We start from the raw sequence: 12558 nt of genomic DNA, 5'->3' as shown, positions 1-12558 counted from the left end.
CATATTAAAATAGGGATCAGCACCTGGTGGCCCAGAGACTAAACCCCCTCCCTCAGCAAGAGTTACCATCAGGCTCCTGGAGGAAGCAAAGGGTATATATGTACATGGGAATTGAGGTGATGTCTATGAAGTGTTCCTTTGCTGGCAAAACCATTTGGGACCCTCCATCCTTTCTTAAAAATGGCTCAAGAACTAGCTACTAATCAGGGCATTAGGATGGTCTGGACTCTCACACACCTGTACAAACCAAACTGCCAAATCTGCAGGAAATCAGGAGTCAAATGATGCAATCCTTGTGCCATTGCGATGGTTTTGAGTTGCAAAATGTAAAAAGGAACCAAGTTGAAACAAGAGCACTCTATCCTTTTTTACCAACACACTTCCCTCCGTCCCATCACCTTGACAAAGTACAACACTCATGCCTCAAAACAATGGAAGAAGCCAAACACTGAATAACCAGATTCAACAGTGGCTGGTGATCGTAAAATGAAGGCTTTGTTCCATGTGAACTTGAATGTGCTGCCCACCATGGCATCTAGAGTCTCAATCTTAGCTGGCATTTTACAAAAACCTAAGGGTCCTAGTCTTCATATCTGCAGACTAAAGAGTGAAAATGCAGGTGCAGCATCTTCTAAAAGGTAAGGTATGGAAGGGGAATCTGATCAGAACTTCTGGTCAAAAAAGGTTATCTACACAATCCCTTTCTATGATTCCATGTCCCTCATACCTTTTTCCCTTTCATATCTCCTCCCATTAGCTTCCAGCCTTTTGCCAACACGGAAGGGCAAAAAAAGTTAATTTAGGTTTCTGTAAATTTACCCAGGATGGATAACGTAAGTTTCCTCTGGCAGAGTTCAGGTTTTTGATAAGTACATAGCCCTGTTCTAAGGTTAATAAGAAAAACATCAGAGCCCTTCTGGGTCAGACCAAAGGTCCATCTCTTCCTTCTTCCTACAGTGGCCAACCAAATACCTCACAGACCTGCAAGGCTTTGAAGGCAATAATAGCACACCACCTCTGAATCTGGAGGTTATCATTATTTCAATTTACCTACCTTTCTTCATATAGCACTAACAGCTGCTGAAGTCATTGATGTACTTTCCGTGAATGCATCTAAGCTCCTTTTTAAAGACATCTAAGCAGTGACCATCACCACATTAATATGGCACTGTATTCTATGAGTTAACTGTATGGAGAAGTATTTTTGCTTATCTGCCCTGAACCTCCCACAAATCAACTTTGAGGGATGAACTCAAATTCTAGTACTGAGAGTAAGAACAGCTGCTTTTTAAAGGTTTATCCTACCTTGCCTTCTGTTCACAAACACACCTGTTCATGTGGATAGCCATGTTGATCTGTCATAGTCATAATAAATAACAAATATAAGTTTTCAAGGTATGAGCTTTCGTGTGTAATACACACTTCGTCAGGTACTCTGAAGCAGAAGTATGCATATATATACCAGAGCTTACATTTAGTTGATCTTAAAGGTGCCAATGGAATTATTAAAAAAAAAAATTCATCTTGTAAATTCTTACACCTGTTCATGATAGCATCTTAAGCTCCACCCACAGCTCAGAAATGTGCTTCTGTCATGTGGTTAGAATAGCTCCTTAACCTTCTATTAATCCCAATAACAGAAGAGTATGGTTGCAAGGCAAATTCACCCAGACCCAGCAAGGAGATTTCCTCAGATCACTTGCAAATGCAATGGCTTAGTCTAGCTAAACAGTCTCTGGCAGACTGACACACTGCTTATAAGTCAATTGACCTGGTAAACCTCTTCAGTACCATGCTCTGAGTTGGCAGAAATAATACCTATTACAAGGGAAGTGTCACGGCACACACAAGGGCGAAAAATACCCTGTCCAGCCAGCAGCCTGTCAGGATGACTCTCCTGGCTGCCTTATGGGCCACGTGGAGCAGGCCAAGGAGGAGGAGGAGCCAGCGACACGGCCAGTCTGTGCCCCTTAGACCCCTGCCGTTCAGGTCTCGCTCGACGCTCTTCCTTCCCTCATCTATTTTAAAACTATGCTGAAATGGGGCAGCGGTGATGTTTCAGCTACTAAATCTGGAGCTCTTGGCCCATTTCAAGCAGCAAGCATATCAGTGACCAATTTGACAGAAAAGCTGGTACAAAATGAACAGCTGGTAGCAGGACTCAAAGAACTTGTCAGGGAAAAGGATAATGAGTTATGCCTTAAAGCAAAAGAATTAAAGAAAGAAAAAGAAGCACCTGAAACCAAGATTTCCAAATTAAAGCTGCAAAACAAAGCCAAAGTAATATCCTCAACAACACAATTAGAGGAACTCAAAAAGCAATTATCAGGAGATGAAATCCAAGAAGGAATATCCAAGCAAAAGAGAGCTGCAAGTCGTGGAAAAATATTGGTACAATCATACCTCGGGTTAAAGTTGCCTCAGGTTGAGTGTTTTCGGGTTGCGCTCCGCAGTGACCCGGAAGTAACGGAACATAGTACTTCTGGGTTTTGTCGCTCGCGCATGCGCTGAAGTGGCGAATCGCGACCTGCAGACACGGGTTGCATTCTGCTCAGGACGTGAACGGGGCTCCGGAACGGATCCCATTCGCATCCAGAGCTACCACTGTACTTAAAAAGAAAGTTGAGGAACTTGAAAAACCCCCAAAATGAAGAGCTACAGAAAAAGGAGGTGGCTGCATCTTTGTTCTTGGTCTTCAACTTTCTTGATAAGGTTCTGAATCAGAAATTTCATACTCTGCAATGAAGCCTCCTTTGAGAACTGACCTGCTGGGAGCCTGAAGGGCCCTGCGCTGCTTCTCTCCACCTGGCTTGGGGCGAGGCCTGACAGGCTCCATAAAGGACTGCTGCTGCTAGGCAGAGAGTGCTCCGGGGGGTTTTTTTTTTTTGGTTTTTTTTTATTGCTTTTATTTTTTAATCTATGTCATTTTAAATTGTTATTGATATTAATGCTGTATTCTGAGTTTTAGATTTTATGATTTATGTGGAAGCTGTTTTCCATTTGGTTGTGTACTTTTTGATGTGTTTTATTTATTGCTTATGACTTTTGTTATGTTGGTAATTATGGAAATCTTGTCATGTTGTAAGCCATCTTGAGCACTGTTTTAACTATGGAAAGGTGGCATACAAATAAAATGATGATGTCAAGGATGGCTATCTTTTGAGAGAAATCTATATCTGACCTGTGTGGCTTTTGTGTAGTTGCTCCCCGCACCCCACCTCCTATGTTCTGTAAAATGCCTAACACACTTGTGAACATTATTAAATTCTAAATATATAGTAGCAGCAATATTGTACTTGAGTGCACCCTGGCCCAGAATCCAAGTGCTGTTCACCTGACTATGGTGGGAGCAGGAATAACTGAACACAGCAAGAACATCTCGCCTTTTTCATGTTGCTATAAGGGGAATAAAATGATAGTAGCTTGGGGTAGATTCTAAATTATAGTTATAAAAGCAGCTGAATGAAAACCAACCTTCCTAAAGAGCAAGTCCTGCTTTCTATAATTAGAAAAGACTTGTTGATGAAACTTTGAATGATTATTTAGCCAACTCAGACTGCTTTAAGCATTTAAGAAAAGGGAGGGGGGGCAGAGAGCCCAAAATATCTTTTCATTGCGAAGTTACAGTCTCTAGAAGAACCAAGCTAGTTTCAAAATACATTTAAGGAACCTCTAAGCCCCCATATTAGGCCCAAGTTTCCATCAGACATAATCAATGTGAGACACTATAAGAACAAATGAACTTGCTGGATGGGGCCAGTGGTAAATCTAGTCCAGCATACTGTTCTCCCAGATGCCCTAACAGGAAGTCCGCAAGCAGGATCTGACCGCAACAGCACTTTCCCCTCTCCTGTGGTTTCCAGCAACTGGTATTCAGGGGTATGCTACCTGCAACAGTGGAAGTAGAACATAGCCATCGTGGTGCTCAAGGCACTAACAAGACTGGGCACATGGAATAATGAGGACTGGCAAAGCTTCCCACACTTGTGCACCAGCAATTTGGAGTGTGCCTTAGACAACTAATAATGGATGTTCTTTCCATGCTAATAATAATTAAAGGTTATAGTCTTAAAATACTTATTGTACATGGGATCATACATTTTTACTTACATTTATATCCCATCTTTCTTCCATGATGGAACTCAAGGCAGGATGCATGGAGTTTTCAACAGTCTCCCATCCAGACACTGACTTCTGCAAGGCTGCTACATCCTTTGTGTCCAAACTATGCCCTAGGGCCCATTTGGGCAAACGACACATATATATATACACCTCTGTTGTTTCCAGCTGTTACAGGTCAATATGTACTGGGATCTACAATGAGATGGAAGACTATAGGCAAGGCGGGAAAATTATAGGTAGAAGCAAAGGTCTGGCTGCCATAGGAAGTCAGTAAGATAGAGCAGGCTGGTTCACATACCAAAGCTGCCACCCTCTTCAGAGGTTGACTCAATCAAGAACTAGGCTGTTTGTCAATTAATAGGAAATTCAGGTTATCACAGTTAAAACTGGGTTGGAGGAGAATGGGAAGGGACAAGGACTCTTCTTCCTTCACTGACAAATGGTCGAGAAAATTGTTTTTCCCATCAATATGGGAAGGATCAGTTCAATTATATTGGTCATGACAGGGCATCTCCAATCTTCATCTCCTTATTAAGTCTCTGCACAAAAGCTTCATTCATAACCAACAGCATGTCTGCATAGCCCTCTACCATCCTTCCTGTCCCTGTCATTCATATTAGATTCACTCTTGCAGAACAGAGGTGCTGATTAAGCAGGCCCTAACCCTACTAGGTTGCAGGAGAAACATCCTCCTGAGTCTAGACTCGAGACTCCTCAACATCTGGGAAGGAAAACAAAAATTAAGCTTTAGAGAATATATGCATTTATAAAGCTGCCGTCATCGTTTATGACACGAAATAGGTCTTTAAAATGAAGCAGAATCTGACAGTAACCTACAGATTAAGTAGTCTGCTGAGACCTTAGCTGAGGCAGATCACAACCTGCTTCACTGTAAGAATACTTAAAAGTGGAACTGGAGACCCTCTTCATTTTCATGGGAAACCTAAAGTACCTGGTATTTCTTCCTCTACAACCCATGCAACATTTTTGAGACATGCCATTCCCAATACAGTCCAAGAGAGAGAAAGCAGCCATAATTTTCCTTTAAAAAGAGAACTGGAACCATCTTAGACTGGGTATTATTCCAGCAAAGTTGGAATTTGCTTTAAGGATTAAAGTGGATGTTACACCCAAAATATTAAGAAAACGCAGCCTCAGAAGTCTATGACAGGAACCGGAAGAACACTAATGTTTATGCATGCAGTTACCGATAACTCTTCCTCTCCACTCTCTGGTTTTTCAGCTCAAAATTGCCCCCTATCTACCTGTTCCCTGCCCCAAGCTGCTTTTCATTAAATCTCCTCTCAGGAGATTGCATGCAACATTCTGCCTTGCACTAAGATAAAGCAACCGAAAGTGTTACTTACACATTACAGTATTTCCTCAAAAGGATTGCTTGGAATTAGGCTTCTAAGGCAAGCTTGGGCAGCTAATTCCCTGCAGTCCCTCTGCACAGAGAAACAGCAACACTGACGCACTTTGCTGTAGTGACTGGTCCTGCTTGCTTCCCTTTTCTCTCCCCAGCACTGCAGTGCACCTTTGAACAAACACACAGGCAAGCGAAGGCAGCTGGAATCTCAGCTGATTTGTCCTCTTACTTATCCCCTAATTACAGGAAGTAAAAATAAACCTTGCCAAGGAGAACTCGTGTTCATGCATACTCAGAAGTATCTCAACATTCACCTCTCCTTTTCTTCCCTTTGTATGTAACTTCACAACAATCTTATTATCAATAAACCATGCCCACCCCACAGTGAAGTTTGTGCAGTCCCAGGTGTTATCGTTCCAGGGCATATAAATTTTACAAAATCAAGGTCCTTAATTATTCAGGGCCGTATTACCAGAGCAGTTTTCCAGTTACAATGTAGGCCACAACCTTATCAAACTCAAAAGATTAAATGGAGACCTGTGCAGGTAATTCTGCATAATGCAGTCCTGTGCTCCAAAAATATCCAGTTATGAAACCATGTTTCAGTGAAACAGCCTTACAAAGCTGAATATGATCAGAATTCCTCCTTCTGGCCCCAAAAGATCAACACACCAAAAGGGAGGGGCATATTTCATAATACATACTTGAGTTGTACCTATAAAATGATACAAATAAGTTATTAATTTAAGTCTTAATCTTGTTTGAATAAAGAGGAATTTTTATATATTCATGTACACACGCACACGCACACACACACACACACACACACACACACACACTTAAAGTGCCCACCCCAACTTGAATTTGTGCCTGCTTTCAAAAATAAGAGCTTCGTCAACACTGTGGAGTTGTTTTGTGCCTGTAGAAATTAAATATTGCTTTGCTTAGCCCTTTGTAATGGAATTCACTTCCTACCCTGAGAGAGGGATGGGGCAGAGATCTACTCATTTATTGCTCATAGACCTGAGAAAAAATGGGGGTAGGGGGGAGTATCAGTGCTTACTCCTTTAAGAAAGAAGGCGTTTCTGTGCACTGCAGGAGAAACTTATGTACATTTTTGGGGTCTCTCAGGGATGCCAAAGCATGTTAAGCTAGCTAAATCTAGGTATCTAACCTCAGATATGTCTCCTACTTGAAGTAACCTGGAAACCTTGTTTCCTCCCACCCACCCCCATCTATTTATGTACATATTAGCAGTTTGCATGTAATCCCTGCTACCGAGGCACCTTATGCATCTTGTTAAAACACAAATGGCACTGGCTGATGCCCCGGTGAAACTAGACTAGTTTTTGCTACACATAATAGACAGCTCTACAGGTCCTAATAGGTAAGGCAACACCAGATACAGTAGCTCTACATTTACGTAGAGTTAAGTTGACTGGAAAGAGCCCTTTAAACCATAGGAATCACGTAAAATTCATGCAAAAGTGATATGCAGTCTAATGCACAGATTTGTTAATACACGGTCCAGGAAAATCAGTCTTCAAGGTTTAGAAACTGCAAGTCTATTCCCGAAAAAGCAAGGATTTCAAGCCGCTCCCTAGAAACATCTTTGTGTCCAAACTGCTGTTACTTGTGTTCCCCTAGAAGGCCATCCCTAGGCACTAGCATTCCGCCACAGGACTCTTTGGCTTGTTCCATGGAGCAGACCTGAGGAAAGCATCTCAGCCGAGCAGTTCATTGATCAGTGTTCAGCAAGTTCCTAGATGATGTTATCTAGAAATCAGAGAGCTGCTCTGCGATTGGTTGGAAGATGTTGTTGCTCCACTGAGCTGTGAAAATCCACTGTTGCAGGATTCCAGACTTGTCATGGACCCCCTGGAATAGAAAGAAAGAAAGATGAAAGTTAGTGGGTTGGGGAAGGGTCAACAACCAATTCACCTTCACTTCTTCCATGAAAACCCCAACAGGATTGGTAATCTCTCGTTTGCTGCCAAAAATCTAATTCCACCTTGAAAGAAAACATTTTAAGTGGCAATCCTGATAAATCCTACGAAAGCAGAAACTGGTAGCAAGATTAATACCATCACCATTTTCCATGCTTACAGCTATCCAGATATGCTTAACTGGATCACCTGGAAGACACATACCAACAGTGGAAAGAGACTGATGGCAGAGCTCTGTTGTCCTGGAGAACTGAGTTCACATGGTGATGCTCCAAAGCAGGATTTAAAAAATTGGGAATGCATTCACATTATTGGCACTTGTGAACTACAGGTGTGTTGCAAGCTTATTATCTTATTAAATGAGCAAAACATTATATTGGATTAAAGGACAAAGGAGTAGATCAAAGAAAGCAGCAAGGCAGTTATTAGAACACCTGCTGATAGCTTTCAAGAACCATACCAAGCACTGACTGATGCCCGTCATCCCCACATATAACAAGTTATGTAATGGCTCCTCCTGCATTCCTCCTACCTGAATTCCTTGGATGCAAGCACCTCATAGTAATACATGATCTTGCACTTGTGGTTGGAGACCTGGAGTGTAGCCAAGACATCATCAACCCGAGAGAGGCTGGTCCCAGCACAGGGAGTTGGGCTGTGCATTTTCCACTGGAGGATATAAAAGCCAGGCCAACGAGTCACATGAGAACCCTGAAAAGTGATAGATAGTGAGAAAACCAATCAGGTAAACATAAAGGATTTATGTTTGTTTGGCTTTGTTTCAAAGCCATCTGGGCATCTTGAAACAAAGGCCAAAAATTGAAGTAAAACTGATGCATGCAGGCCAGGGGAAGTCAACAGATAGAGTCGTTAACACTTTCCAACTAACTGGGTCTTTTTAGCTGAAACAGGGATTTGCAAAGTGTGATCCAAATGCACCTAATCTGAGGTTCCTTGCAAGTTTATCAGGGGCTCCTCAATGACAAGCTTAGTAACGGTTGAGAAGCTTGCTGGGCCAATACCAATCTTTCCCTACAGTGTGCAGTCAAAGAAGAATATTGGGTGTGCACAGGAATGCACCTTCAGTTCATACAGGGCAATGGTGAAGCTTGGCCAGGGCCCTTCATGAATTGAGCATGTGACATAAACAAGTTCCAGTACAACATGCCAGGATTCCATAGCAGATTTGCAGGGATTCCTTGGCAGATATTGATATGGAAAGATCTTAAAAGGAAGAAATTTTGAAACCCATTCCTCTGAGACATAGAACTTAATTCTGTGCAATAGGCTTTCCCCCCATGTTTAGTCAACAGTAATAACCAGGGTATTCTACTGGATAAAGTATACTGGGCTTTAATATGAGAAGCCTGGATTCATGTACAGCCATTAACGTGTTAGAAGGCTTTTGGCAATTCACTACTCTCTCTGGTTCAGTTTTCCATCTATAAAAGGTAAACAGCAGCAACAAAAATAAAATGCAGTGAGAGGGGGCACTTCACTGCACATTTAATATATTATAAAATATGTAACATCCCAGAACTAAGTGCCACAGGAAGCTTTTTTTCACAGTTGGTGGATCAAATATGCTCACTAGCAGTTGATATCAAGAAGCTCCTCACCCATGTTGGAATTTCACAGAACAATGAAATGGCCTTATTTCGAAAACTGTTGAGTTTGTAAGCCACCCTGGGAATATTTAATGATGGGTACCTATATTAATGTAATTTTAAAAATGAAAAAGGAAGTTCCCAAATATTTATGACAATCAAACCACAAAGGCCAAGCATGAGATCTTAGGCACGGAACCGCAACTGACCTGGATGCTCTCGCCTTCACGACACACCAGCTGGGACTCCACACGGCTATAGTCCACTCCCAGGACCCAGCTCTTGCCTATTAGCTGTATATTATCCCCCGCAGTCAAAGCATTTGGCACTGTAGGCTCCTTGCGGCAAATCTCAGGTGCTCTCTTGGAATGGAAGAGGCTGAACACGACATCTCCCTTCAGAATGTCGAAGTCCCAGGTGATCACCGATTCACCTTCCAAGATTTCCACAACTATCTAGATTAGATAACAAACGACAGCATCCATCCTGTTCAATTCAGTGCTGGCGTTGGCCCAAAAATCAATTAACTAGTGCAGCAACATCTGGCTCTAAGCAACACAGAAATGATTCTCCTTTTTGGGAGGAACTAGCAAACTCAATAAATGTATTTTTAAAATTATTCCAATTTTCTCCTGACTGTGCAGAACCTAAGCACAAGATGCCAAGCCTCACACACTAGCTCTGTATTTGTGGACAACAGTTCCTCCATGGGGTGCCCCAGTTCAGAATGTATATTAGTTGGGTAATAGGGCTTATGCCAAAGCAGGGAGATCTTAAGACACAACCATCCACCAGCGCTTCTACCAATACCAGACGGAGCACTTCTTACAGAGACTCAGAATAACTATGAGTAGGAAGAGTAGAGTTTTAATTCTGCCAAGAATGAGGTATTTGGAGCACATACATCAGGAATTTGAAGAAATGCTTCTAGACCCCAGGCAATGTTCCTTTCCTTTACAGCATCTCCAAAATTCCACCTAAACCTAACTGCCAAATCTAGAAGAGCACAGAGCATTCACCATATACATATACTTTTTGTTCTACTGTTTTTAACCCTTCTATTGACCAGAATAACTTCCTCATCCTACCTCATGAGGAGCACCTTTGAATATATTTGCAGAGTGATAGATGGTTTCTGTCCAGAGGCGGATGTGATCAGAGATTTCAGGCTCTTCATCTGTTTGATAGAGTGATTTGGGAACAAGGCCACCTTCAGGCACATTACACTGTGGGATGGGGGAGAGATGGGGAGTGAAGTTCAAAATGCAGATCAACACTTTAAAACAATGCCAACTGACAGAATATCCCCTGCCATTTCATACAGCACAGCCTCACCTTCCTACTATTTAGCAAGTAAAGTGAGAGAACAGAAACAATCTCATCCCCCACCCTGCCCACTAAAGCACCTTTTAACTAGATGCAAACAGGAATAGATATAGCAACCAGATGAATTCTGAAAGCACTTTTATTATTTCTATCTCACTCATTCATCCACATATACATATACATACTTTAGAGAATGACCATTATTCGGACTCGCATGTCCTCAATCTTGCTGTCAATGAAGTAGAAGGCTGGCTGATAAAAAGGCTTTGCCAAACTAAGAAGGTAAGAGGGTCTACTGTAAATAGTAGGAAGCCTAGTCCAGCCTAGAAGCCAGACAGCAAAAAATCATGGAAGACAGACACTGCAGTCTGTCTGCTGCTCCTTCAAGACGGAACATAGCAGAAAATGGGACAATGCAGTTATGCAGTTTGTATGAATGTATGCAAACATTAATTTGCAAGGCTCATTTTGGGGATTACGGTTAAAGAGCAAAAAGGCAGATTCTGAAGAATAACAGGGAGTTTGGATCTTTAATTTGGTACAGTGTGTATGCTGCTAGATGAGCTAGAATGCACTGTGAATAAATGTGCTGCTCAGTGAATTTTCTGCTTGTTTATTAAAAATATGTACCTAAAATAGCATAGCATTTAAAAATAGCATATTTTTAAATTGTCTAAGTTTGAATTTTAAATTGCTGTAACCTGCCCTGTGACCTTAGGGAGAAAGGCAGGCAAGAAATCAAATCAATAAATAATCTCCAAGCAATTAACAAAACAATGCAACAACATTTAATAACACTTCTGTTGAAGAGGTCACTCACTCATTTCTAATTGAATCTGTACTATGATAAACCATCCGGTCTGAATTTTTACAATAGTTTTGCCAATTGCCATAAAAAGTAGAAGTGTTATCTGAACTATGATAAACGATTCATAAGTCAAACCAAGCAGTTTTTTTGCCAACAGCCTGAAGGGGAAAAAATAACTCACCAAAGCATCTTGAATTCTAGAAATAAATCACTAATTCTGCTCTAAACAGGGTGCCCCCTGAGGCAGCATAGAGATTACAAATTATAACATTGACAATTGAATGGATCTTACATCAAGGATATAGACAGCATTTTTCTTTTGGCAAACGAAGGACACAGAGACAGTAATGTCTCTGCAGGCTACTGAAAACATTTTTGTTAAAATAAGTAATCTTTCCAACAGAAATATTTTGACTTTATCCATAGGCCCACATACTGTCCTCCTGCATTGTGTAACAACCCAAGTAATACTGTACAGCAAGTACTAATAATAGCACAAGTGCAGACTGCCATGCCATATTTGTATACAGTTATTAAAGCTTCTTTAGCCTTCTTTCCAAAACTAAGAGTAAAGGTTATGCCCTGATGTTCATACAGAGCTCAGCACCAACAGGAGCTTGTATCTCAATTGCACACAGCACACTAATAGAACTAAACATTTTATAAGGATGTAATGTAAGATAAGCAAGATTAAGTCTCACCTAAGAATTTTATACTACACACTTTCTCCAAACTTACCACACATTCTCCTCCAAGGAAGTCTGGAATCACATCTTTGTCAAGATAATCCACAAGCCCTCCAGGTCCCTGATAATTGTTGCCACTGTAAATGAGGAACTTCTGCCGAGTGTTCTCATTGATAAAGGGACTCACCTGAAATAGAATGTAAAAGCTATTCTTCTCAGTCAGGACACATTAAAAAAAGAACAGTCAAGTCCCACCAAAAAGCATTTTAAAAACTCAACCCACAAGCCAGTCCAAACAAGTCACTCTTGGTCTTTAGCAAGTCTCCAACTGGAGGAATATTTTCTTGTGGTAGGGTGGACTTGAAGAACTCTCTGTAAATGCTTGATATCTAAACCTAGTGCACAGATGTTAAAAAAGCACTCTCTGTTGAACTTAGAAACCATAAAATGAGATGAGTGAAGAGGCAGGCTTTAATGTTGGGGTTATACCATGTAACACTTTACCAGTCAAAGTTTCTCCTATAATTGAATAAAAGGGAAAAGTAAAGATACTGGAGGAAGATGTGCTCCACAGAATCATAGAACTGTATAGTTGGAAAGGATCCTGGGGATCATCTAGTCCAACCCCCTGCAATGCAGGAATCTCAACACACAGTCCCTTATCCAATTTGAAACTGTGCTGGTCCCTGATTAG

The 12558-nt window shown here is 41.3% G+C and overlaps 1 protein-coding gene across 2 annotated transcripts in view; it reads right to left on the bottom strand.

Annotated features, from left to right (window-relative positions):
* Positions 1-5899: 5899 nt before the first annotated feature.
* SEC14L5 (SEC14 like lipid binding 5) overlaps positions 5900-12558 on the bottom strand; it is a 38550-nt gene continuing 31891 nt past the window's right edge. For both annotated transcript variants that reach the window (XM_080981586.1, XM_080981587.1), the window contains 5 exons: positions 11917-12051; positions 10133-10270; positions 9254-9499; positions 7970-8148; positions 5900-7369 (listed from right to left, as the gene is read on the bottom strand). In XM_080981586.1, coding sequence (XP_080837712.1) covers positions 7264-7369; positions 7970-8148; positions 9254-9499; positions 10133-10270; positions 11917-12051 — 804 coding nt within the window. In that variant the 3' untranslated portion in view covers positions 5900-7263. The remainder of the gene's footprint in view (positions 7370-7969; positions 8149-9253; positions 9500-10132; positions 10271-11916; positions 12052-12558) is intronic.

Source organism: Podarcis pityusensis, assembly GCF_964106645.2.
Source record: "Podarcis pityusensis genome assembly, chromosome: 14".
NCBI classification, from domain to species: domain Eukaryota; kingdom Metazoa; phylum Chordata; class Lepidosauria; order Squamata; family Lacertidae; genus Podarcis; species Podarcis pityusensis.
This window is presented reverse-complemented; position numbering and strand designations above follow the sequence as displayed.